Source organism: Meriones unguiculatus, chromosome 11 (assembly GCF_030254825.1).
Source record: "Meriones unguiculatus strain TT.TT164.6M chromosome 11, Bangor_MerUng_6.1, whole genome shotgun sequence".
In the NCBI taxonomy this organism is placed as follows: Eukaryota; Metazoa; Chordata; class Mammalia; order Rodentia; family Muridae; genus Meriones; species Meriones unguiculatus.
The window spans coordinates 1,683,022-1,708,457 of NC_083359.1; the positions used below are offsets into that span (position 1 = coordinate 1,683,022).

General features: G+C 56.1%; 2 protein-coding genes across 3 annotated transcripts; one reads left to right on the top strand and one right to left on the bottom strand.

Moving 5' to 3' along the window:
* Positions 1 to 4,125: 4,125 nt before the first annotated feature.
* Pld2 (phospholipase D2) lies at positions 4,126 to 19,170 on the bottom strand. Its single transcript, XM_021651611.2, has 24 exons — positions 18,717 to 19,170; positions 18,507 to 18,637; positions 18,284 to 18,426; positions 17,910 to 18,012; positions 17,761 to 17,826; positions 17,392 to 17,450; positions 17,187 to 17,279; positions 16,915 to 17,067; positions 15,935 to 16,084; positions 10,791 to 10,874; positions 10,523 to 10,601; positions 9,342 to 9,452; positions 9,048 to 9,218; positions 8,119 to 8,245; positions 7,428 to 7,546; positions 7,131 to 7,244; positions 6,906 to 7,010; positions 6,655 to 6,743; positions 6,445 to 6,558; positions 6,271 to 6,320; positions 5,964 to 6,098; positions 5,643 to 5,796; positions 4,983 to 5,097; positions 4,126 to 4,852 (listed from the first exon to the last, which is right to left on the bottom strand). The coding sequence occupies exons 1-24, from the start codon at positions 18,823 to 18,825 to the stop codon at positions 4,628 to 4,630; spliced, it is 2,799 nt and encodes a 932-aa protein (XP_021507286.1). The 5' UTR covers positions 18,826 to 19,170; the 3' UTR covers positions 4,126 to 4,627.
* A 1,772-nt stretch (positions 19,171 to 20,942) lies between these two features.
* C11H17orf114 (chromosome 11 C17orf114 homolog) lies at positions 20,943 to 25,365 on the top strand. Of its 2 annotated transcripts, none has more exons than XR_009584751.1 (2): positions 20,943 to 21,258; positions 25,161 to 25,298. XR_009584751.1 is itself a non-coding variant. In XM_060365015.1 (2 exons), exons 1-2 carry the CDS (start codon positions 24,684 to 24,686, stop codon positions 25,322 to 25,324), a joined length of 237 nt encoding a protein of 78 aa, XP_060220998.1. In that variant the 3' UTR covers positions 25,325 to 25,365. The 2 variants fall into 2 exon arrangements, 1 of the variants encoding a protein (XP_060220998.1); XM_060365015.1 differs by lacking the exon at positions 20,943 to 21,258 and adding an exon at positions 24,684 to 24,756 and having other exon boundaries at positions 25,161 to 25,365.
* Positions 25,366 to 25,436: the final 71 nt, after the last annotated feature.

Consider the following 25,436-nt stretch of genomic DNA (forward strand, 5'->3'; position numbering starts at 1 on the left):
GCCCGGCTGCCAATCAAACCACCCACCTCTCCATTTGCGGGGGAAGGGAGGCGGGACCCGACCCCTCCGCTATTAGGGGGGTTGTTATGGTAACTCCCAACGCGAGGGCTGGTGGCCTCTACCCAGGACGGGCTGTCCACCCACCCAATCGCCATGGTAACAGTGGAGCCGCTGAAGGGGGGCCTCCCCGTGAGAACTTGGCTGGAGAAACCGCGAGGGAGGGGGGGAGGGCTGTGTGCCCTGGACTCCCTTTCCTGGCAGGAGTGGGCACTAAGCGGCTGACTTCAGGACAGGCACTCCCGCCGCACACGTTTATAGCTGCAGGAAGGAACTAGCTGGAGTTGCTAGTGGCAAAGCAGAAGAGGAGGAAACTGTATCCACTTCCTTCACACTGCGGTCCAGCTCCCTGGCATAGCACATCCAGCAGCTTCATCTCACTAGAGGTGAGGTCTGCCGCTGGCTACTGTGTTGTGTGACCTCGGCCAAGTGAACTTGCCTCCCTGAGCTTTGCTTTCTCTGTGAAGTCGGGGGGAGACGGTTCTATGCGTCTCAAGAGATTTCTGACACTGATCCTAAAATGAACCTTGCTTAGGTGAGTTGGAATTCTCTGGAGCCTTCTCCGCACATCTGGATGCACATGCCGATTTGCTCTGGGGGCTTCTCCTGGACTCGTTTACCTTGTCTCTGAGAGTCAAGCCACAATCCCCGTTGGCCTCCACTGCGCTGCCCACATGGCCCCTGGGCCTGGCACCCTCAAACTCTTACTATCCAAAAGTGATGTTCCTAAAACTTAAGTCTGACATTGTCCTGTTTGAAATTGTTTTCTGAACCCCATCACTCAAGAAGTTGAGGCAGGAGGATTACATTTTCTGTTAGCCTGGGCTATGTAGTGACTCAAAACAAAACAAAATGAGTAAGTATGCCCTTGGCTGACTCCCACTGCCTGTGGTTAGTGATATCTAAGACTTTCAAGATTTTGCCTGTTGCTGCACGCCTCTAATTGCAGCATCTGAGAGGCAGGCAGATCTCTCTGAGTTTGAGGCCAGCCTGGTCTACAAAAAGTGAGTCCAGGACAGCCAGGGCTACACAGAGAAACCCTGTCTCAAAAAACAGAAGCAAAACCTGCCCGTTTCTCTGGCTGTGTCTGTTTCTTCTTTTCTGGTCCTACGTTTTGACAGGCCACACTTACACTTGCTCCAGCTGTTCTGAGTTAGACTCTTGTTGAAGTCCCAGATCTCAGCCTCTCCTCTCTGCCTTGCCCTGGCTGTTCCTTTCCCCTGGAGTGTTCTCCAATTGCAGCTGTGCTGCCTAGGTTTATGTCAGCTTGACACAAACTAGAGCCATGTGGGAACAGGGGTCCTCAGTTCAGAACTCCCCCTCCCACCAGGTTGGCCTGTGTGTAAACCTGGGAAGCATTTTCTTAATTAATTGATGGACGTAGGCAGTCCCAGCCCATTGAGGGTGAGGCCACCCTGGGCGTGTGGTCCTGGATTGTGTAAGAAGGCAGGTGGAGCAAGCCAGTGAGCCTCGCCCTTCTGTGACCTGTGCTTCGTACCTGCTTCCAGGGACTGCCCTGGCTCCCTCCGGAAAGGGAGTGTGACCTGAGCATTGTAAGCTGAAATAAACCCTCTCCTCCCCAGGTTGCTTTTGGTTGTGGTATTTTACAACAGAGTAGAAATCCAGCTGAGACAGCAGCCATGGCCACGCTCGTTGGCCTGTGCTTTGCCCTGCGTGTTGGGATCACCTCGCCAGGAACTGTCTTTTATAAAACTTTGTTACATGTATCTGTGTGCATGCAGGGGTGCCATGGTGAACACACTGAGGCCAAAGGACTGCCTCCATGTGGAGGTCCGGGTGTGGTGGCTCAAGCCTCTAATTCCAATACTTTGGAGCCTGAGGCCTGAGGATTCCCACAAGTACAGAGCCAGCCGGGGCTACAGAGTGAGACCCAGGCCAGCCTGTGCTGTTGGGGAAGTTCCTTGTTGTGAGAAACAAACAGCCAGCCGGGGCTACAGAGTGAGACCCAGGCCAGCCTGTGCTGTTGGGGAAGTTCCTTGTTGTGAGAAACAAACAAGAATTTAGGCACATCTGTAATCCCAGCACTTGGGAGGCAAGGCAAAGGTCACAGCAAGTTCAGGGCCAGCCTGGTCTACAGTGAATGTCAAGTCAGCCACTGAGATTCTATCCAAAATGAATTCCATAATAGGCGCCTAGCATGTACTCAATACAGTTACTAACACTGGATTCATGGCCAGTTTAATAGAGATAGTTAATAAATGAAGGAGCAAATGAACATCTCCAGGTCGGGACACCTTCTCCCAGGAAGCCGCGTCATCCCGAGTGGGGAGGGGAGGAGCAGGGCTGTGGGAGTCAGCTGCCGTTTGTTTTGGGACGGGACGGCTACCTTCCTCCCCTGCACTGTGGTCGGCCTTCCGCCACGGTTCCTGGACTAAAGCTGGACTCGTCTGCCCCTGCCATCCCTCCGCGCCTCGAGGTTGGAGGCAGGAGGCCCACGGATGAGGCCTCGTCCTAGCTGGGCATGAAGCAAGCAGGATTGCTGCGGCTTTGCTAGTCTACGGGAGCGAACTGAAGGCTGCTGTGAGGTGCAGCTGCTGCCTCCACCTCACAGTCAAGGAAGTAATGGTCCCCCAGGGAAGGAGATATTTAGTGCTGACAAATGAGCCTAATTAATGGGGCGCCAATTAGTACTGTAACTGCTGTGTGGAGGAGGGGAATTTCTTGGGTATTAGTGTGTTGGTGTGTGTGTGTGTTGTGTGCATCTGTTGGGACATGCACGTGTGTGTGCGTGTGCGCGCTTGTGTGCACGCGTATGGGTGCACATGCACACGTGAGGGCTTGAGCAAAGGGTTTCCTCCCTTGTCCCGCTGGGTTGCCCTGTCCAGCCCTAACCTGAGAGGAAGCGCCTGATCTTCCTGCAGCTTGACTGCCGTGTTTGGTTGGTTCCCCTGGGAGGCCTGCCCTTTTCTGAAAGGAAATGGATAGGGAGGGAGCGGAAATCACAGTCAGGATGTAATATGTGAGAGAATAAACTAATAAACAGAATAAAAAGGCAGGGATCTTGTATCATTTTTACTCGTTTTCTTCCATTTTTAGGCAGGCAGGCTCTTATAAACTATGTTGCCCAGCCTGGAACTCACAGATCTACCTCTGCCTCTGGTGCTGGGACTAAAGGCCTGCCCCACCACCACCAGCTTGGAACTCTATTTAAAAACAAAACACACTTTTAGTTGATTTTTAAAATGAATCTTATTGTGTGCACACACAGGACTGCCGTGGCCTATGTGTGGAGGTCAGAGGACAGCTTTCAGGCATCTGCTCTCTCCTGTCATGTGGGCCCTGGGGACCAAATTCAAGTCGCCAGGTGTGACAGGACCCGTCCTCATTGCTGACGCATCCCACTGGCTGAGGAGTCGCGTCTTGAGAGAACTAGAGGAACGGGTCGGCAGCCTCTGCTCCCATCACCAAGCTTTCTTCGAGGAAGCCTTCCTAAATTCCCCTCATTTTCCTCCTGCTTCTGTGCTCAACATTTTTCTTTTCTTCTTGTTCTGTTTTTGTTTTGTTGTTGTTGTTTGGCTTTTCAAGACAGGGTTTCTCTGTGTAGCCCTGGCTGTCCTGGACTCACTCTTGTAGACCAGGCTGGCCTCAAACTCACGGAGATCCATCTGCTTCTGCCAGAATTACAGCGTGCGCCACCGCGCCTAGCTTCAGCATTTTTCCAATTGCAAAATACTTCAGACACAGGAGAAGTTATGGGTATATGCATGTGCACACAGCGTTCGCCCTGCTCGTCAGCAGTTAGGCGAATGTGTTCGGAGGCTGCTGATAAGCACGGAGATGGAAAGGTGGTGGCAAAACCTTTCGACCCCGCGCTTGGGGAGGCAAAGGCAGGAGGATCTCTGTGAGTACAAGGCCATCCTGGCCTACAGAGTGTATTCCAGGACAGCCAGGGCTACACAGAGAAGCCCTGTCTCCCCAGGGGTGGGAGGAGGAGTACTAAGATGCAGACAGAAGGAGGAAAGGAGGAGTGAGGCAGGGAGAAGGTGGGATGGGCGCCTCGTGCAGGCAGGGAGCGCCTAAGACAACTCCATCAAGAAGAGACGCAGGCCTTTTCTACAGTTTATTATGAAATGCGTGATGAGCTGGTGCAAAGTTAGTGTCGTCAGCAGGCTGCTGGAGGCAGTGACGGTGTCCTTCCCACCACCTCGGTGGGGCTACACTCCATCTCGGCTGCATGGGCTGGGAGGGGCCCTGGGGCAGGAGGCCAGGAGGAGGAGTGAGATGAAAGGGCCCCTGGACAGGAGCCCCTTTTCCTGCAGTAGCAGGCTGGGCCTCCCTCAGCCTCCTAGAGGGATCAGGGTTCTGTGGGGTAGTGGTCTGAACTCAGTCGCAGGAGACAAGCGTCTCTAGAACTCCTGGATCACCGGGCCAGGTTCGGGAGTGCTCCCTTTGGCTACTGCTCCAGTGAAGGTCCTCTGTGATTCTCTAGGACTCAGAGTTGTCCTCCCCAGAGGTCAAAGGGCAGCGCCCTTGGAGCTCAGGGTTTGGGGCAAGGATCCAGGCCCAGCGGAGCCCAGTGGCTAAGAAATGTGGCCGCTCGGGGCCCCAGCTATGTCCACACTTCTAAAGGGATCATGCCCTCCTTGCTTCCCAGTGGGGGCAACAAGGACTCGTCCTCCAGGAACTTGAGGGGGAAGTGAACTAGGTGGCCCTGGACGTGGGCAAGCTCAGACTGAGCCAAAGAAGGGCTGACTGTGGCCAGGGGCTCCACAGCCACATACTCCCGGAGCGTCCGCAGGGAACGGGTGGCATTGGATGGCAGGCAGCGGAAGATCTAGGGAGGAGATTTGACAACCCGGGGGTGAGCTGCCTGGGCTGGACCCCCCAACAGGAAGTGCTCCCCTCAGCCCCTCATTTCCTTCTAGGCAGGGTAAGCCATCAACTCCTCAGGCCCCAGCTCCTACCTGCTCATAGATGCTGGCATTATTCTCCGCTGTGTCTTGCCACAGCTGGAAGAAGTCATCACAGACAGGGTCTCTGAGGTCCAGGTCTGGCCGGGCATTTGCCCCGAGAATCACACTGTGGAAGAACGGTCCCAACGGGCCAAATTAAGCTCCTTAGAGAATCTGTTTGGTGCTTCCAAACAGATGGGATAGACAGTAAACAGAAGGGTCGGTGAACCCAATGGAGCTTTGGTTTTATCTTTACTCTGATGATTTAAACAGTTCCTTTAGCTAGACAAGGTTAACTTTTGCCTATAATCCCAGCACTTGAAAGGCAGAGGCAGGAGGCTCAAGAGTTCAAGGTCAGCCCGTGCTACATAGCAACTTCGGTCTCAAAAAAAATCACAAACCATTACAAAGTGTGTATGTATGCGTGTCTCCAATTGTCTAAGAGTTTAACTGGATGAGTCTGGGAAGAAATCTAGACCAGTTCTAGGACACCTCCCCAAGAGCAGGCCCTCCCATGCACCCACACCCGACTCCCACCTCCCCAAGAGCAGGCCCTCCCATGCACCCGCACCCGACTCCTACCTCCCCAAGAGCAGGCCCTCCCATGCACCCGCACCTGACTCCCACCTCCCCAAGAGCAGGCCCTCCCATGCGCCCGCACCCGACTCCCACCTGAAGCAGTGTTTCCGCAGACTCAGGGCGAACCTGCCTGCCTGGTACCCCACCCCGTCCATGAGGGATGGCTCCATTTCCGTGTCCTCAATGAGAATGGCGAGCTCACTGTCCCGCTTCCCCAGCAAGCTCCTGTCATTGATGTTCGCGGAGCCTGGGATGAGTTCAAGGAGACGCTGTGTCTGCCTGGGCCCAGGGCGCATTCCCAGCACCTCGGCACCTTGACCAGAGCCTGAGGCGCCCACAGCCAGCCTAGGCTGCAGACTGGTACCCTCTGACCCACCCAGCCTTCCCTCATAGGGAGCCGGGTGCAGCACTGACCGATGATGACCGTCCTGTCATCCGCAATGAGCATCTTGCTGTGGATGTAGATGAGCTCGGAGATCGGGTGCCCGCCCAGCTCTCCATGTGTGCGAAGCCCACAGATGGACACGTAATCCCGCCACGCCGTCCCCACTGCGCACGAGAGAGATGGGGAGGGGCAGTGAGCAGAGGGTGCCCCATCCCACCCTCACCCCCAGCAGTGAAAGGCCACCTGCAGTCTGGGTGGCCTCCCCGGCTGCCAGGCCTCCAGCCACCCAAGCCACCTCCCGGCCAGGGGTCCAGGGTCTGAGCCTTTCACACTCACTGGCTGCTTTGAGACGATGTAAGATTGAATATTCCCCACGACACAGGGTCCTGAGAGAGAAGAAAGCGTGAGGAAGGCAGAGGCTGAGGAAGGAAGATGAGCCAGGCCTAGCCTTCCTGCAGGAAGGGGCCATCAGGACAGGGTGGAAGGGCGGGCTGAAGGGGAGCCGCTCACCTGTAAGTGAAGTGGAGAATGGCCTGGATGGAGTTACCACCCCCTGTGGAGATGTCCCCCTCAAAGCCAGGCAGCAGAGGCAAAAGCACGTAGACCCGGAAACACTGGCCCTGCCTGGGAGGTAGGAAGGTCAGAGCGGTGATAGTCCCCGAAAGGAGCTCCACCCCTCCACCTGGGCCTAAACAAGGCCGGGGTTTCCACCATCCTTACTTGTGGGCCTTCAGGATCCTGTCCACAATCTCATCGCCCACCTTGTTGAGGACTGTGCGTCCATCTGCGCAGCTGATGAAGAACTGATTCTGGGCAGGGACCAGAGAGCAAGCGTCCTAACTCCGACCTCTGCCCCCAGGCCAAGGGCCTGCGTTTCCGTCACACCAGTCAAGCCAGCCCCAAAGGCTGTCCCTACCTGCTGCCATGCCCAGCCCCTCTCCTGGGACCCCTCCCAGCGTCCCTCCAGTCACCTCGATGTAGAGAAAGTGCTGGCTCTCCCGGATGGTGTGCAGGTAGGCGTTGAGGATGGAGTTCTCTGAAGTCCCTGCCGACCACCGGTCCACGGACCTCAAGACCTATGGGATGGTGCAAACCCAGGGAAGGAGGCACAGGCTGGGCCGGGGAGTGGAGAGGCGCTCTCCGGGAGAGCAGGCAGGCAGCGTGGGCTGACGGGAGGGAGGAAGGGGCTGACTGACCTGCACCCGGGTGCACTGCCCGCCTGGGATTGTGAAAGGGAGACAGTTTGCGGTGCTGGTGGACTTGGGCAGCAGGAAGGGGTACACGGGTGTCTTGTACTTGGCCTTGATGGTCTGCCGTGAAGAGCCGAGTCAGCAGAAGGTGGTGCTCTGCACTTGGCCTTCCCCTCCCCCTCCAGTCCCCTAGGGAGGAGCTGGCACCTTGGCCTCCCCTCCCCCCCCTCCAGTCCCCTAGGGAGGAGCTGGCACCTTGGCCTCCCCTCCCCCCCCTCCAGTCCCCTAGGGAGGAGCCGGCACCTTGGTGAAGTTCCAGCGCTGGATGAAGTGCCGGGCCAGGTCCCGGGCAGCTGCACCGTGTACCACCACGCCAACATCCCGCCACGGCATCCTGGGCATGGTCTCCCTGTCGATGAAATCTGGGAGGCCCAGGAGAGTGGCGTGGGGAGTCAGGACTAGTGTGCCGGGGAATCCTGCCGCTAGCCCCGTTTTTGTAAACTTGACTCAAGCCACAGTCATCAGAGAGGAGGGAGCCTCAGTTAGAAGAGGCTCCGTAAGGTTAGGCAAACCTGCAAGGCATTTACACTCAGAGATTGATGGGGGAGGGCCCGGCCCACCGTGGATGGGGCCATCCCGGGGCTGGTGGTCCTGGGGTCTCTAAGAACTCAGGCTGAGCAAGCCAGGGGAGCAAGCCAGTGGGCAGCACACTCCACAGCCTCTGCATCAGCTCCTGCCTCCAGGTTCCTGCCCTGTGAGTTCCTGTCCTGACTTCCTTTGATAATGAACAGTGATGGGGAAATAAAAGCCAAATAAATTCTTTCCCACCCAGTTTGCTTTTGGTCGTGGTTTCATCACAGCCACAGAAGCCCTAACCAGGAGGAGGAGGAAAAGGGAGGAGATTCCAGAGGAAAGGCTCCGTGGTTCTGGGCCATTTCATCCAGCTTCCGTCCTCCCCTCCTGCCGGCTGCAGCCTTGGGGGAGGGCGCCTCACCTTCAAAAGGCCGGTCCAGCTGCACCCAGTCCTTGGTGATGAGGTTGCTGTAGTCCTTTCCCAGCCAGAAGAACTGGTTGTGCGAGAGGTCTGGGGCGGCCACGGGGTCTGCACCTGCTGTGGGGGTCTGTGTGAAGAATACACCACAGCCAGGCACGGTGAGATCGTGGGACCGGGCCCAAGGGGGACAGATGTGTGCCCTGCACCAGAGTCGGACGCCTCAGCCTCCCCATTCAACTCCTCACTGTGGAGCCCAGGCCAGCCTCAAACTTGAAATCCTCCTGCCTGACCTTCCCCAGAGCTGAGATTACAGATGTGGACCACATGACAAGCTGGTTATAGTATTTTGAAGGCCATTTCTTTTGTTTCGTTTTGTTTTGTTTCTCTGTGTAGCCTTGGCTGGAACTAGCTCTGTAGACCAGGCTGGCCTCGAACTCTCAGAGATCTGCTGCCTCTGCCTCACTGCCTCCGCCTGCTGGGATTACAGGCGTGCACCACCTCCACTGGCTGAAAGGCATTCCTTTTTTCCTTTTTTTTTTCAATAATTTATTTATTTTATGTGCATTAGTGTGAAGGTGTCAGATCCCTTGAAACTGAGGTTACAGACAGTTGTGAGCTGCCATGTGGGTGCTGGGAATTGAACCCAGGTCCTTTGGAAGAACAGATGGCGCTCTTAGCCACTGAGCCATCTCTCCAGCCCTGAAAGGCATTTCTTGATGGACAGAGTGGCACAAATCTATAATCTCAGCGATCTGGAAGCTGAGACGGGAGGGTGCGAAGTTTGAGGCTAGCTTGAGTTACACAACTGGATCCTGTCTCAAAAGTGGCTCCTCAGAGATGCGGAAAGGCTACCAACCAGCAGCTCTGGGAGGGTGTGAACTCAGAGCACCTGGGTTTGGGAGAGCTCAGGGTGGCCCTGGGGCGGTTACCTGTGGATGTCCAGCTTTGGAGGGGTCCCCCAGGTCAGTCAGCCGGTACCGCATGTCATCCCAGCGGCCATAGGCAAGGTCCAGCCCCCCCAAGAAAGCCACTGCCTGGTCTACTACCAGGAGCTTCTCGTGATGGGCCCACAGCGTCACAAGGTCCGGGTGGCGCATCACCTGGCAGTGAAGGAGGGCACCGGGAGGGCTTAATCGCCTGGCAGTGAAGGAGGGCACCGGGAGGGCTCAGGCGGGAGGCCGGGCGTGGCTGCAGCGGAGGAAGGGCCTCCGGCCAAGCGTCACCTTTATGTTGGGGTGCAGCAGCATGAGCGTCCTCTTACTGTAGCCGCTGTTGATGCCCAGGGCCAGCTCCACTTCCTTGAACAGCAGTATAGAGACGCGGACACCTTCTTCCTGGGAGGGAGTGGGACAGTCAACCGCTCAGGATTCCTGTGTCCCTCCACCCTACCTGGGCGCATCCAGCAAACGTGAGCCCACCACCCATCTGTCCACCTACCTTTCCCAACCTAGCCGGCCGCCTTCCCACCTACTGGCTCGCCATCTTACACACTGTCTGTCACTCTTACATGGCCCCTCCACCTTCCCACTCATATCCCTCCATTCCTCTCCCTGTTCATTTTTTTTTTTTTTTCCTTTGGACCAGTCTTTCATCTAGGTCGGTATAATACTCAGGATATAGCCAAGGCTAGCCTTCAACTCCTAATCTTTTGTCTCCATCTCCAGAGCGCTGGGGTTACAGTTGGGTGCCACCATGACCATTTTTTTTTAAAGATGTATCTATTATGTGTAGTGTTCGGCCTACATGTGTGCCTGCACACCAGCAGAGGGCACCAGATCTCACTATAGATAGCTGTGAGCCACTGTGTGGGTGCTGGGAATTGAACTCAAGACCTCTGGAAGAGCAACCAGCGCTCTTAACCTCTGAGCCATCTCTCTGGCCCTCCTCTCCCCCATTTTGTTTTCTAGTATCTATCCATTCATCCTCCTCCGTCATCCATGTACCCTTCCTCTTGTCAACACTCACAAATGCCAGGTTGCTGTCACAGGCCTTTAATCCCAGCACTCAGGAGGCAGGGGCAGGCAGACCTCCAAGAATTCGAGGCCAGCCTGGGCTACCTATAAAGTTCCAGGTCAGCCCAGGCTACAGAGTGAGTCCCTGTCCTAAAGACAAAACACTCACAAATGCTTGTTGCATGACGTGCTGTGTTTTTGCACTGAAACTTGTGCTGTTGCTCACAAAAGAGACGCAAACATCTACGCTGCCAGACAGCACAACCAGGGAAGGGTCTGAGCGGCCCCAGTCCATGCTACGACGGAAGAGGGACCCGAGGTGATATCTGATAGATCCTGAACCCCGAGGGGCACATTTCCTGGTCCCGAGGCCTCAGATTCCCACTCTCCGGTTCGGAAGACTCCTGCTGCAATCTTTCCAGCCACCCCACCCGCAGCCGGGCACTCCTCACCGCCTTCCTCTTGAGCATAACGTCCAGTCTCCAGTCGTCTGAATGGGCCGGGCGCTTCAGGTAGATCTCAGGACTCAGCCTAGATGCGGGGTAAGAGACAAGCTGGGCTAAAGGCAAACAGCCTGCCTCCCTCACTGGTGCCCGGCTAGGCTCTGCCTCTCTGGCCCGTGCCCAGCCCTGCTCTGCCTCCCTTGCCAGTGCCCAGCTCTGCTCTGCCGCAGACTCCACACTCTCCACTCTCCTTCTGCCCCGACCTGATCTCACTCACCACCAGTCTGTGATGAAAATCTCCTCGTGAGCTCGCAGGATGGCATCCGCCACAGCAGCAAAGTAACCTGCCCCATTCACAAACCTGGGGGAGGGCCAAGCCAAGGTCAGGGGAGTCAGAAGCCAGAAAGCTCTGGAGAGTGAAGACCGAAGGATAGTCATGGGTTAGAGGTGTCAAAGATCAGGAATGATCAAGAGGTTAGATTGTATCTGGTCCATTTAGTGGGGTTAATAGTGTGATGTGCCAGTGTGAGCCAAATGCAAATGACCAACCACACAATAAAGACACTGACCAAGAATCAGGAGGCTAATAAGGAGCTCCAGAAAAACAGAGAAAGTCAGACAAAAGAAAACATGGAAGCCAGCCCGACACTGAGCAAAGACTGGGGCCTGAGAGCTCCCAGCAGACACTGAGATGGTCAGTCACAGAGAAAGGTGCTCTGCCCACTAACGCGCAGGAAGCTAGAGCAGGGCGGGGTGTACAGGCGCGCAATTGCGGGCTGGGGCCAGAGGATCACTGACGTCCAAACAAGCTTGGGCCAATAGGAAGACTCTGTCTCAAAAATACCAAAATACAAGCCTAGTGTAGGAGCACACGACATTAATTCCAGCACTCGGAGGCAGAGGCTGGTGGATCTCTGTGAGTTCAAGGCCAGCCTGGTCTACACAGCAATTTCCAGGCTGTCCAGGGATACACAGTAAGACCTTGTCTCAAAAAAACAAAAACAAAACAAAACAAAAAAAAAAAAAGAGCTGTGGTAGAGAAAGGGTTATACACACACACACACACTACCAAAAATAAATAAATGAATAAAATTGGGAGCTGGAGAGATGGCTCAGGGGTTAAGAGCACTGGTTGCTCTTCCAGAGGACCCGGGTTCGTTTTCCAGCACCCACAAGGCAGCTCACAACTGTCTGTGACTCCAGATCCAGGGAATCTGACACATGCACAGACACATGCAGGGAAAACACGAATACACAGAAAATAAAAATAAATAGAAATTTTTAAAAATTACACTTAAATAATTATTTTGGGTCTCCACATATAGCCCTGGCTGCCCTGGAACATACTATATAGACCAGGCTAGCCTCCAATTCACAGAACTCCAACTGCCTCTGCCTCCCAAGCGCTGAGACCAAATGCATGTGCCACCATGCCTGGCTTAAAATTAAAAACTTGCTGGGCAGTGGGGGCCCAGGAATTAATCCTAGCACTGGGAGGCAGAGGCCAGTGGACCACCAGCCTGGTCTATAGAGCCAGTTCCAGGATAGCCAAGGCTACACAGAGAAACCCTGTCTCAAAAAAACGAACAAAACAATTTAAATAACTTTTAAAAAGGAAGCAGTCCCTTTTGCCAGGCTTGGTGCTTCACATCTGTAATCTCCACACTCAGCAGGCGAAGGCAGGAAGGTCACTGTGAAGCTGAGGCCAGCCTGGACTACAGGAGACCTTGTCTCAACAGAACAAACAGCAAAACAGAAACCAGGAATTAAAACCACCTTTTAACACGGTATCAGCACATGAAGAAATGGGTATTCTCACAGACCACAGCAACTGGCCATTGACTTCCTGCCCCGCATTTTAAGACAGGGTCTCATGGGAGAGTCCAGGCGGCCTTGCTGGGACTACAGGCTTGTGCCACCGTGCCAGGTTGATTACACTGACTTTTTCTGAGTCGGCAGTATCCGTGAAAATGTCAAAAGCACACACTGTGTTGGGCTTGTTTTCTGAACCGCCAGGGATAGAATTCAGGACTGTGGGCACGGCAGAAGTTACGCTGCCCTGCATCCGGCCCAACATACGCTTCCGTGTTTTGTTTTCTTCAGTGCACACTCTAATACCATTAAACACATACAGTGACTTGTGTTTTTTTGACAGAAACTCACTATGCAGTCTGCTAGTTGGAACCCTCTCTGTAGAACAGGCTGGACTTGAACTCAGAGACACACACCTGCCCCTGCCTCCCTAAGTGCTGGGATTAAAGGCGTGTGCCTTCACACCTGACCTGTACTTAGAAAACATTTCGACCACATGGAGTTATTTTGTGGGGAGGCACATGGTTCATAGCTCATCTGTGGACAATTTTAGCCGTCAGTCATCCCACACTGGATCCCAGGGATGGGCCTCCGGTCGTCACGCCAGACAGGGCGGCCTCACCTGCTGGGCCGCTGCACCAGCTGCAACTGGATTTCTTGGAATACTTATTCCAAATACTTAGGCAAGATTATGTTTGTGGGGGACATTATATTTAAGACAGAAAAAAAGGCACCTAAATGTCAAATCTCTAAATGTACATTAAAGCAAGAAGCACCACAGCCACGTGCCTGTGAAAACACACAGATGACAAGGACACAAGGCTGTTGCCAAGGTTACCTCTGGAAAGAGCATTCAGCCGACCGGAGGGGCTGTGAAGGAGCAGGGGGAACGAATGGCCGTGTCAACTGTCCTGTGTGTCTGTTTTTATTTTAAGGGAGGGTCTTGACCTGGCTGGCCTACCATTCTGTGTAGTCCAGGCTGTCCTGGGTCAGTCCCCATGTCTGTCTCTCACATGCTGGGATTACAGTGTCCACCGCCACAGAGAGCTGAGTTCTGTATTGATCACGTCACTGTCCTGCTCACCCCCCCAAACACACACACTGCTGGTGATCAGGCCAAGAGTCACTGTCCTGCTCACACACACATACACACACACTGCTGGTGATCAGGCCCAGAGTCACTGTCCTGCACGCACGCTCACTGCTGCTGAACAGGCCCAGTCTCCCTGGAGACAGGCAAATCCTCTACCTCCGAGCTACACCCTTTCATTTGATTTTTCAGTCTTGGGGGGAGATAAAGAGCAGTCTTGATGCTGACTGCTTGCAGGCATGCAAATCCCAGCTCCACTGTTCCCAGGCTATATGACCCTGGACAAGTGACCCAAGCCTCCTCGCCTCCTTTTCCTCATGTATAAAATCAAGACAACTGCGCTATTAGAGCTCATAGGACCCATCACACTTCGTTCTTACATAGGAAGCTCTACACAAAAGCTTGGTGTATCAAAAGCTTTTGGTGTATCAAAAACAGGTAAACTAGGGCTAGAGAAACGGCTCCGTGGGAAAGAGCACTGGCTGCTCGTCCAGCGCTGGATTCAGTTCCCACCCCCGAGTGCAGCCTACTCCAGCTCCGCACCTCCCCTGGCCTCCATGGACACTACAACGCCCTCCCCTGGCCTCCTGGAGACCTGGGCACGCATGTGGTACACACACATACATGCAAAACACATACAGTGAAAATAAACCAATAAACCTCAGCCATGTGCAGCCACGGCATGCACCCATAATCCCAACAGGCAGGAGGCTGAAGCAGGAGGATGACCTCTGGTTCAAGACCAGCCTGGTCTACATTTTGACTTCCAGTCCTACATCACAGTGAGACACAGCCAGGCATGGTGGCACAAGCCTGGGATCCCAGCGCTTGGGAGTGGAGGCAGGGAGGCCAGCAGGTCAAGGTCATCACTGACTACACAGTGAGACCCTGTCTCAGAACATCAACAATGAATGAATAGCCAGGTGCAGTGGTCACGCCTGGAATCCCAGCACTGGCAGGCGGAGGCAGGCAGATCTCTGTGAGCCGGAGGCCAGCCTGGTCTACAAATCCAGTACAGGACAGCCAGGGCTACACAGAGAGGCCCTGTCTGGAAAAAACAAAGCAAACAAACAAAAGAAATGAACAAACAAAAAAGTTTAAAACTAGCTAGGAGGATTGGAGAGATACCTCATCAGTAAAACGTTACACACAGACACAGCAAAAGGCAGTGGGTGCTGGGCTCAATGGCTTAAGGTGCTTGCTGTGTGAGCATGAGGACCGGAGTTCAAATCCTTAGCGATAAAACAAAAAGGCCAGGCAGAGCAGTGCACGTGTGTGAGCCCAGGGCCAGGGCGACGGGCAGGTGAGCCTAGCAGATCTGGGGCCTTGCTGCCCGGCCAGTCTAGTCAAATCGTGAGCTCCAGGTTCAAGAAGAAACCCTATCTCAAAAACCCAAATGGAGGTGCTGGAGAGATGGCACAGTGGGTAAGGGCACTCGCTCTTGCGGAAGACCCAAGTTCAATTCCCAGTTATCCATACGGTGGCTCACAGCCATCCCTACTCTGGCCTCCAGGGCACAGCAGGCGTGAGTGTGGAACAGAGCTATAAATGCACATAAAACACCTACACACAACAGCATACAATTTTAAAAGTGGAGAATGATAAAGGAAGGGAGGGACCAAAGGGCAATCATCTCTCTCTCTCTCTCTCTCTCTCTCACACACACACACACACACACACACACACACACGCACACATGAGCACATGCGCACGCACACGCACATGCGCACACACACACACACGCGCACACACACGCACACACACGCACACGCGCACACACATGCGCACACACACGCACACGCGCACACACTTTAGGTACAATGCTTGCCTAGCACACGTGGCAACCCTAGCTTTAGTCCTCAACACTGCAAAATTAAGGCAACAAAAACAAACGAACCCTCAACACTGCCTCGACGAAAATGTCCTTTCCTGCCCACTTTTGCCTGTGGAAAGTCAACCTCCTGGCGTTAGCGAGACCTGGAGCCACCAAGTGCGGGCCCTTCCCTGGGTGCCCTCCGGCTCCAGCGGTGGTCCTCCCTTCGCCGACCCCAAGCTTCTGCGCCCTCTGCCTGGACTCTCACCTCCACCTTCCCCAGCTTACTAACGGACCCACCCTCAGGGGTGCCCTGCTGGAGGATGCCCGCCTGGAGGCCTGTCCTGACGGCCTCCCCTCGGGGTGCTCGGGCAGCTTCACCCTGGTCTATAGTTAGATCACTTCCTCTCTAAACCACGGAAGCCCGTGACTCAGTGCCAGCCCTGGACGGGCACATGGCAGGCAGAGTTAAATGCTTATTATTTAAGCGCCAGGACAAATCGGAGGACGTGGGGTGCTTCTCCACACACAAGCTGGCTGTGGCTGACGGCCTCCTAAGAGTCAGGGATGTGACAGACGAGGAAAAGCGGGCAAATCACGGTGGTTGGAGAGGTTAGGAGTCAGGGAGATGAGCATGCAAAAGTAGGTCACGAGGGCAGAGAGGGCGGAAAGCCACCCAGAGGCTCGGAGGGGCAGCAGGGCTCACCACCGGGCCAGGGTGCCGGGCCGGACCGGGGCGTAGCTGTCGTGCCGGTGCAGCTGTATGAAGTCCCTGCCCGGCCCCTGCGCCAGCTCTGTGATCTCCTGGCCCCACCACCTCGCCTGCCGGTAGCTGCTGCACTTGAGAATCAGGGACCTGGAAGAAACAGGAGGCGGCACCTCAGATCTCTCCCCTTCCTGCCTGGGCTGGCCCAGGGACCTCCTTCTATGGCTCCCACCTTGCCTCACTCCCCCACCAGCCCCTAAGCTGGAGCCACAGCTTCAGGCACGGCCGGGCTCCAGGCGGTCAGCATTTCCTAGGCTCTCAAGTGGACACAGTTTCCTTCCTCCTCCTCTCCGTCCCTTCCTCCAGCCCACTCTCCCTTCTTCTTTTGTTTGTTTTTGCTTTTGTTGTTGTTGGGTTTTGTTTTTGTTTTTGTTTTTCGAGACAGGGTTTCTCTGCGTAGCCCTGGCTGTCCTGGACTCACTCTGTAGACTAGATCACAGAGATCCGCCTGCCTCCACCTCTGGAGTGCTGGGATTACAGGTTTGCGCCACCATGCCTGACCTCTCTCTCCCTTTTTTGTAAGACAATTTCACCAGAGTTCAGGCTCTTCAGAGTCTATCCTCCCAGCTCAGCCTCCCAAGGGCTGGGATTACAGGTGTGCACGGCCATGCCCAGCAACTTTTGTTTTTTACAAGTTACCATGTCTGTGTGTGCGTGCATCTGTGTCTCCCTGTATCTGGGTCTGTGTCTGCGTGTCTGCTTCTGTGCATGTGCACGGGTGTGAGTGAAGACGCTCAGACAACCCAGAAGAGGTCATCAGCGTCCCTGGGAGCTGGGGTGACAGGAACTGGGAGAAGCCCCTCCCCATCTGTCCCAAGCCCCTGTGGCAGAGTCCCTACTGCAGGAGTTCCCTCACACAGGGCTAGCTCCTGCCTACCTAAAGCTCTGCTCCCCCAGAAGCCACACCCGCGCGCTCTTACCTGTGCGAGGTGTCAATCCTCACCCCATACCGCACCTCCGTGCTCCTTTTCCCAACCTGCACTTCAAAGCCGGGGTCGAAAAGCTGAACAAACGAGATGGCGCCGGTCTCCAGGCGCATGTACAGCAGGAAGGAGTCCTTCACCACCAGCCACCTGAGCGGAAGGGCCGCGCATGTGCATTACCGGGTCCTCAGCTCTGCCCCCCCACCTGCCCACCCAGCCCCGCTCCCCTCCAGCCCTGCCCACCCAGCCCCCTCGGCTCCAGCCCTCACCTCTTGGACCATCGGTAACACACTTGGTCTCGGCCACAGCAGGTGAAGCCAGGAACTCGATGCCCGCCAGAGCGCTTCCGGATCACCCCTTCCCTACAGGGACAATCAGGAAAGCTGGGGGCTCTGGGCACCTGTGCTTCCTTGTCAAGCAGGAGCGCGGGGAGTGAGGCCTGGGGAGGCCTGGGCGAAGGGCTCCCACACTCACAGTCCTTTGGAGCCAAGGTCTGGGATAAAGGAGAGTTGGCTGACTTCCAGAAACTCTGTCTGCGGGGGAAGAAATCAGCTCAGGAGAGACCGGGCTCTCAGCCCCTCAGCCCTACTAATCTGCCCTTTGGCCCCTGAGGATCCTGTGACCCTATCCACTTCATCCCAGGGCAGCGGTGGCACACGCATTTAATCCCAGCACTGGGAAGGCACAGGCAGGTGGAGCTCTGTGAGTTCAAAGCCAACCCGGTTACATAGTAAGTTCGGGGTAAGCCAGGGTTACAAAGTAACACCCTGTTTTGTTTATGATTATTAAAAAGAAGAAAATAGGTGGGAGAGAGAAGAGAGACACCGGGTGTCTAGACCTTACCATAGCATGATAATTTCGATAGAAAGACATGGTCAGGAGGCGGTTGAGGTAATTTTCCAGGTATTTCTGAAGGGAGGTAGGAGAGAAAACAGATGTAGCCAGAGCCTTCTGCTACACACCTCGCTCCGGGACCTGGAGTTTCCTCATACCTGCTTGCTGGTTCTGTGTCTGGAGCCCTCAGACCCTCCTCGGGGCAGGGAGGGGATGTCCTCACCGGCCGCCTCTCGGGCTGGAGAAGAGGCCACAGCAAAGCTATAGAGGAGAGGAGAGAGGGCTCAGGGCCAGATGCCTGAAACACTGGGAACGGGGCCTGGAGTGGGAGAAAGGGTCTCCATCCTGGGAACGGAGGGGGTGGAGGATGGGGGGGTAGGGGGTGGGGGTGTTCGCTGAGGGCATTTTGTGCACCCAGCCCGGCTGAAATATTGGCACAGTGCTATGGACAAAGAGAACCAAGCAGGGACAGTCTCGGGGAACCGGGGCCCAGGGCTCCGGGTGAGGCTCCTGCCTCTCGGGCAGCACTCACCGCGCCAGGGGGAGCAGACTCATCAGGACCTTGTGTCTCTGGAGGTCCCGGTGCAGCTCCTGAAAGTGCCGGAACTTCTTCTTGGTGGTCCAGGAAAAGTCGCCGTGACTCAGACGAACGGAGTAGAGCGTACAGGTCCCCACCTGGGGCGTCAAAACTCGAAGTCGCGTCTTCCGTCTCCCCCGGCCCCCCTCGGCCCCCCTCCCTGGCAGCGCCCCGCCACCTTGGATCCGCTGGTGTATCTCTCGGTGCCCACCACCTGGGCTGTCACGGGGACCCCAGGGGCGAACACCAGCGGGTGGGCTCTCTGAGGCTGGAGGTCGTAGATGGCCAGGAAGGGGTGCATTCGGTCCGCTGAGAGGGAAAGAAGCCCGCGGGCGTGGGTGCCAGAGGCCAGGACCCCGCCCGTCCCTGCCCGGCCTCTCTCCGGTACCTGGGTCCTCTCCTTCCCTCAGAGTGTCCAGCTCGTCAGGCTCCATGTGCAGCTGGCTGGAGTCCAGGTAGTCCGCGTAGGGATAGAGGCTGTCCTCCGCGCCAGACATCCTGGGAGGACGAGGGCGCCTCCGGCAGGCCTCCCCGCCCCGACGCCCCTCTGAGATCCACTCGGCCCGGTCCAAGAAGCACCTCGCCACGCAGGGATGGGCTCCGACGGGGGCGAGGTAAGTCCAGGGAGGAGCCCCGGGGCCAGCGGGGCTCACGGCCGGCCAGAAGCTGGCAGCGAGGGTCTCGGCGGGAACCAGGAAGTTGCGCGCTCCCCGCCCAGGAGAGAAATCCGAAATCTGGACGCGCGGCTGAGTCAGAAGGCCGGAGCAGCCCAGCCCCCGGGCTCGGGACCTCCGCCGCGCCGCGCCCCGGCCCCTCACCCGGGTTCGCAGGCACCCGGAGCAGAACTCAGCCGGCAGCCTCCGCCCCAGAGGGCCGGGGCGGGGCCGGGCTTCTGCGCCTGCCCTCGGGGCGGGACGGCCCCCGGCGCGCCGCCCCCGCCGCCCTCTGCCCTCGGCCCACTCCCCGGGCCGCCCACCCGGGCTCCGCCCACTCCCTGGGGCCACTCCCCCGCACCGCCCACCCCGGGCCCCGCCCTCTCCCCTGCACCGCCCACCCCGGGGCCCCGCCCACTCCCTGGGGCCACTCCCCCGCACCGCCCACTCCCCGGGCCCGCCCACTCCGCTGGCCCCTCCCACCAGGACCCCGGCCCACGCCCCGGGCCCGCCCACTTTCCCGCGCCCCGCCCACTCCTGCGTCCCTCCCACTCCAGGGAGGCCCTCTCTTGGCGGCTGCCCTCGGTCCGCCGGCTCCGGTCAGCATCCAGCGCAGCGATCCTCGCGGAGCACATTCCTCCACTGCGCGCGCGCGCGCGCGCGGGCACAGGGCTGCCCGGTCCCCGGCTGCGGGCCGTCGGGGCGGCACCGCCTCGGTGGCGGGGCCCGTGGGGCTGATGGGAGGTGACACGGTGACGCCGGAAGGATGGCGACTCCCAGCCGCTTGCCGTGCGAGGCGTCACCGTCTTCGCCACGGAGGTCCGACCGTGAACCAGCCTCGGAACCTGGCAGTTCTGGTCTAGAAAAGCCCATTTTGCCCCTGATCCCAAGGGGTGCGCCTCCTTCTCCCAGATTTCCACCAGCCAGAGTGACCCGGCCATGCACGGGTTCACTTCCAGAGTCCTGCCAGGACCTGGGCTGGCTGGGCAGTGTGTAGCTCAGCAGCACAGAGAATGTGGCCAAGCACTGTGAACCTTGGCGGTCGAGGCCAGCTGAGGCTACACAGAGAAGCACTGTCAAACCCACAAAACCAGGGGCTGCAGACACGGCGCTGTGCCTGAGGGCGCGAGTTCCATTCCCAGCGCCCACACGGCTGCTCGCAGAGCCATGTTAACTCCAGTTCCAGGGGATCTGATGCCCTCTTCTGGCGCGCAGGTGTACATGCAGATAGAGCACTCATGAAAAATGAATAAATAAATAAGTGATTTTATGCCGAGGATCACTACAGCCTGAGGAACTGTATTGAGGGCTGCAGCGTTAGGAAGGTCAGAACCACCGCTCTCTAGTCCTGCCTGGCCTAGAAGTCACTTTATAGATTAGGCTGGTTTCAAAGTCACGAGAGATCGCCAGAGTGCCGGGGTTAAAGGTATGTGTCTCTCCCCCCCACACACACACAATGTACGTTTTAAAGTTAAACAATGCATCTTCAAGCTGGGCTCGGTGGTGCACACATAGGCAGCCAGGCGGTTTTGGTGTACGCCTTTACCCCCAGCACTTGGGAGTCAGAGGGGGGCAGTTCCAGGCCAGCCTGGTCTGCAGAGTGAGTTCTAGGGCAGTCAGGGCCACACAGAGAAACCCTGTCTCGAAAAAAATAATAATAAGGTGGAAAGGAGACAAGTGTACATCAGCTGATGAGGGTGTAGCCCTGCTATTCAGCCATGAAGAGAAGCTGTGCGTTGATATTTATACTTTCAACAGGAGAAACTTTGAAAACATGGAGCTAAGTGAAAGTAGACAAAACAAACACAGTTGTAAGACTCACACTACATTCGTTACTTTTCTCCTCGTGTGACCCGGTATCAGGCAGGAAGCCATCCACTGGCTTCCTTCCTTCCTTCATTGGCTCACGGTTTAAGGGAACACAGTCCAGCACAGAATGACGGTGTGTGGGCTGGGGAGACCAGGACGCAGACGGGGGGACACTGGTTCCCTTCTTCAGTCCAGTGTCTCTGGAGAGCAGGATAGTTGTGACTCACACTGGGGTTCTCAGCTGAGGCGGCTGAGGAGTGAGTGTGAGGCCAGCCCGGGCTGCAAACATCTCCACATCTCCACACTCTTGCCCTGTGTGCTCTTTCATGCCTTGGATGTTTTGTTGATGCCGCTGTCTACAGACAGTGTTGACAGCTTGCTCTGTAGACCAGGCTGGCCTGAAGTTCACAGAAACCTACCAGCTGCTGAGTGTGGGGTGAGAGCTGCGTGCCACCACGGAAAGCTCGGGTGAGTTTTGTTGTGTTTTCCATTTTCTGTGCACATTCATGTGCGTGCAGGAACCCAGGGAAGTCAGAAGAGGCAGCAGCTGCCCTGGGGTTGGAGTGTCAGGAGCTTGTAAGCGGCTATGTGGGTGCTAGGCACAGAGCGCAGGTCTTCTGCAAGTGTGTGCTTCTGGCTTCGCAGCCGTCTCGGTAGCTCCAGGGGGTTTTCACTCTAATCAAGTTGACTCTAACCAAGTGAAATCGTCCCCTCTGTTCTGACCCAATCACAATGAGCAGTACGTGTGGAATGGGGGGGGGGGGGAGAAAATAGAAGGAGATGGACCAGCTTTTCCTGTATTTTGTATTACATTTTAGATAGTTAATCAACAGATTAATGAAACCAAACCAAGCCAAAACAATACAAAAAAACTAACCATCACAGTATGGAATGTTCAGAATTTAAAAAAAAAAAAAAAAGTCCGCAGAAACAGGAAGCAGATTAGTGGCTGTCAGGGCTAGGGAGAAGGAGGAGCGGGGAATGGTTTCTAATGAGTACAAGGGTTTCCTGAGGGTAATGGAAAATCTAAAATTAGTTGTGATGCTTATATAACTGTGAACATAGCAAAAACCACCATGGAATTGTCTTAAAAGGGTGAATTTTGTCTATGTTCTGAATTACATTGCAATAAAGTATAAAGCACATAAATTGTTGCTATAGATAAACCACCATGTGGAAAGAAAGCAAATGCGAAAGAGCAATGCAGTGTGGTTACAGTTGCACGAACTCCTGAGGCTGAAACACCAGGTAGCAATGGAAACCAGATCAGTGGCTGCCTCTTGCCTCAGAGGGGCTTTTCAGAGGGGAAATCTCTAGAGTGATGGACTGCTCCAGAGCTGGAGATGGCTCAGGTTTATGATTGGTGCAGCAGTGTGAGGACTGAGTCCAGAGCCCCAGGCTCCGCCCAGAAGCCAGGCTGGGGACGGGAGAGGTGTCACCATACTGGGGCATGGTGGCGAGGGAGCCCAGCACTGCAGGGGGAGAGGGGGTGTCTCTTGGCTCTAGGCTCAGTAAGGAGACCCTTCTCCCAAAGTAAGGTGGGGGTCGGGACAGTGAGAGGGCTCGGAGCGTAAGGCACCTGCTACCAAGCCTGGCCTTCAGTGCCTGGGCCTCACGGTGGGTTAGAAGAGAACTGATGGGGCCGGCTGACTTCTGGCATCCTCACACGCCTCTGTGGCGGCATCCTCACAGGCCCTCAGCCTCCAAACACGCACACACAATAAAGTGTAAGGTGGAGAATGACGGAGGGTGCCACCTGGTGTTAACCTCTGGCCTCTGCGCACGCACGCGCGCGCGCGCGCGCGCGCACACACACACACACACACACACACACACACACATGAAATGAAATGTCTAATTACAAAACTCAGTGGAGCTGTATGATAGGAGCTGGGTTCTGGACAGAGGTAATCAGTATCTCATTTAGGATGCCTGTTGATATGAAAATCCATGACTAAAAGCAGCTTGGGTTGTCGAGCTGACACACGCCCTTCATGCCAGCACTCAGGAGGCACAGGCAGGCCAGCCTGGTCTACGTCAGGAATTCCAGGACTGCCAGAGCTATGTAGATAGACCTCAGACAACACAGAAAGGAGCTTTGCTTGGTTCACATCCGGTCACAGTGCATGGACGGAAGCCGAGGCAGGAGCTGAAGCAGAAGCCCTGGAGGAACGCGGCCTTCTGGCTCGCTCCTCTGCTCTGCTCAGCTGCTTTTCTGCCCCATCCCAGGACACTTGCCCAGACCCTCCCATGTCAATCACCAACACTCAAGCAGACTGGCCTACAGGCTGCTGTCTGATACAGAGCATATTCTCAGTTGAGGCTCCCTCTTCCCAGGTGTGGTAACAGACAAAGAATCAAACACGAAAGCCTAAAGAACACAGTGTCAGTGAGGTTCCTCTGTAGGGGCGGGAGGAAGGTCTAACTGCCGCCCGGGCTGAGGTAGCAGTGTTCCTGCGTCAGTCTCCCAAGCATCGAGCATTGCTAACCCTGCCGGCCCAATCCCAAAAGAAAAACAACCCCCCATGTGGTAGCAGCCCTCGGGAGACAGAGGTCGCTCAAGGCTAGCCTTGACTACATCAAGTTTGAGGCCAGCCTGGGCTACATGCAACCCTGTTTCAAAAAGAGACAGGCCCAGTCAGCACTGGCGCACACCTTTAGTCCCAGCACTCAGGAGGCAGAGGCAGGCAGATCTCTGAGTTCATGGCCAGCCTGGTCTACAGAGTGAGTTCCAGGACACCCAGAGCTACACAGAGAAACCCTGTCTCAAAAACCCAAACCAAACCAAGCCAAAGTAAAACAAAAACCACACACATTATACAGAACAGTTGCTTATTGGAAAGCTGGGTCTGAGGTATGAGACCACGTACTATCTTCTTATGTGGATCTAACACTATTGTAAAGACTTTATCTGGGGGCTGGGGAGACAGTCAGAGGTCAAGGCTGCTCTTCCAGAGGACCAAGGTTCAAGGCCCAGCACCCACGTGGCAGCTCATAAATGTCTGGAACTCAAGTTCCAGGGGGTCTGACTCCCTCACACAATCCCCAAACACCAAATTACATTAAATAAACAATTAATTAAAAGACGTCTCCCGTAGTGGCCCCCTTCCCTCATCTGTAAAATCAGGAGAGGAACAGCGCCTCAGAAGGTCAGTATAGCTGAGCCCTTGCCTACTGTTGGGATGACCTTGGGCGTCCTATGAGATATAACGATAACCACAAATGACAATCAGCGGGGACAAGCCGCAGACCAGCATACCCTTGGTGGTGCACGCCTGTGATCCTGGCACTGAGGTGGAGGCAGGAGCATCACCACGAGCTCCAGGCTCGGCTGAGTTACACTGTGAGACCCTGTCTGGGACAAAAGTTATCCGGCCATTTGGCGAGAGCACATTTCTTCCTCTGGGTAAAGCTTCCCATGCTAAAAACTTAGCGTTCTTTAAATTTTTATGTCTTGGGCACTTCAAATTTGCATCCTAATATAAAACTTAAGAAAGAAAGAAAATGGTGCGGGGTAGCTTAGAGGTAGAGCCCTGGCCGGGCACGCAGGAGGCCCCGTCACCAGTGCAAAAATTCAAAGCGGAGCAGACTTCCGTTCCCAGCAGCGTGTAGCCTGACCCCAAGTCGAGGGGTGCTGCACAGCTGACCTTTCGGTCATGACACCCCTCTCCCTGCCTCCCCACATCTCCCTTGTGCAGACGGACCACCAAATTTAGGTACTCGCACAAGGTGCCCCCCCTCCTCCCCGCTCCCCCCCTGTCTCCCGGCGCCTGTAATCACCGGGCGTCTGAGGCTCTAAGTGGCAGTCTGCCCACGGTGGGGGACGTGGAAGCCGCACCCTTCCCCGTGGGGCCCTGCTGTCCCTTCCCGGCGTCGCAGTCTCCACCACCGACATGGGTCTGAAGGGGGCTTGGTGCTTCCCATGGTGTAGGTACCGGAGACCCCGGGCGACCCAGAGCGGAACAGGTACGGGGCCACAGGGGCAGGAGGGGCAGCCTGGAGCGCGTTAGGGCAGATAGACCCCCAGATCAGGGAGAAGAATGGGAAGATTTCTCACACCTCCCCAGGCTGCGTGAAGATTTTGTAGCAGCTCCTGCAAAGTGGAAAGATGAAAGCCTTGTGGTAAAAGCGTAAGGATTTCAAGGTGGGGACCCAGACTGCTGCCTGGAGCGAGCGCTGGGAGGCTTTGAGCCGGAGAGGGATCTGGAGGGCGTCTCTGCGACAGCCCGAGCTTGGGGGCTCTTTAGATGCTCCTCTGCAGCCTGTTGCTGTCGCTGACACCCCTCACTGGCACCTTTCCTCACTGTGGTGGGAGGGCGAGGGAGCTGGCCCCTGACCTTCCCTTTCTTCCTCTCTGGCTCCCCTGTCAGGCCAGGAACCGGCTTCCCCTCCAGAACCCAGCCCCGCGACAGCCCCCTCCGTGGCCGGAGGACTGCCCTCCCTGGGGCCTGGGGCCTACCTGAGCCGGAAGGCTCGTCTCTCCTTCCGCCACCAGCTGCACGACGTGGCATCGGCCAATGACTCCACCATCTGAGGACGGCCAGAGGCCGACCCCGCGAGAAAGCTTGGCCACCTCCTGTCACCCCATTTCTCGGTGGTCCCAAGTCTGAAATGACCTCATTAAATTTGTTCAGAGTCGCCAAGGG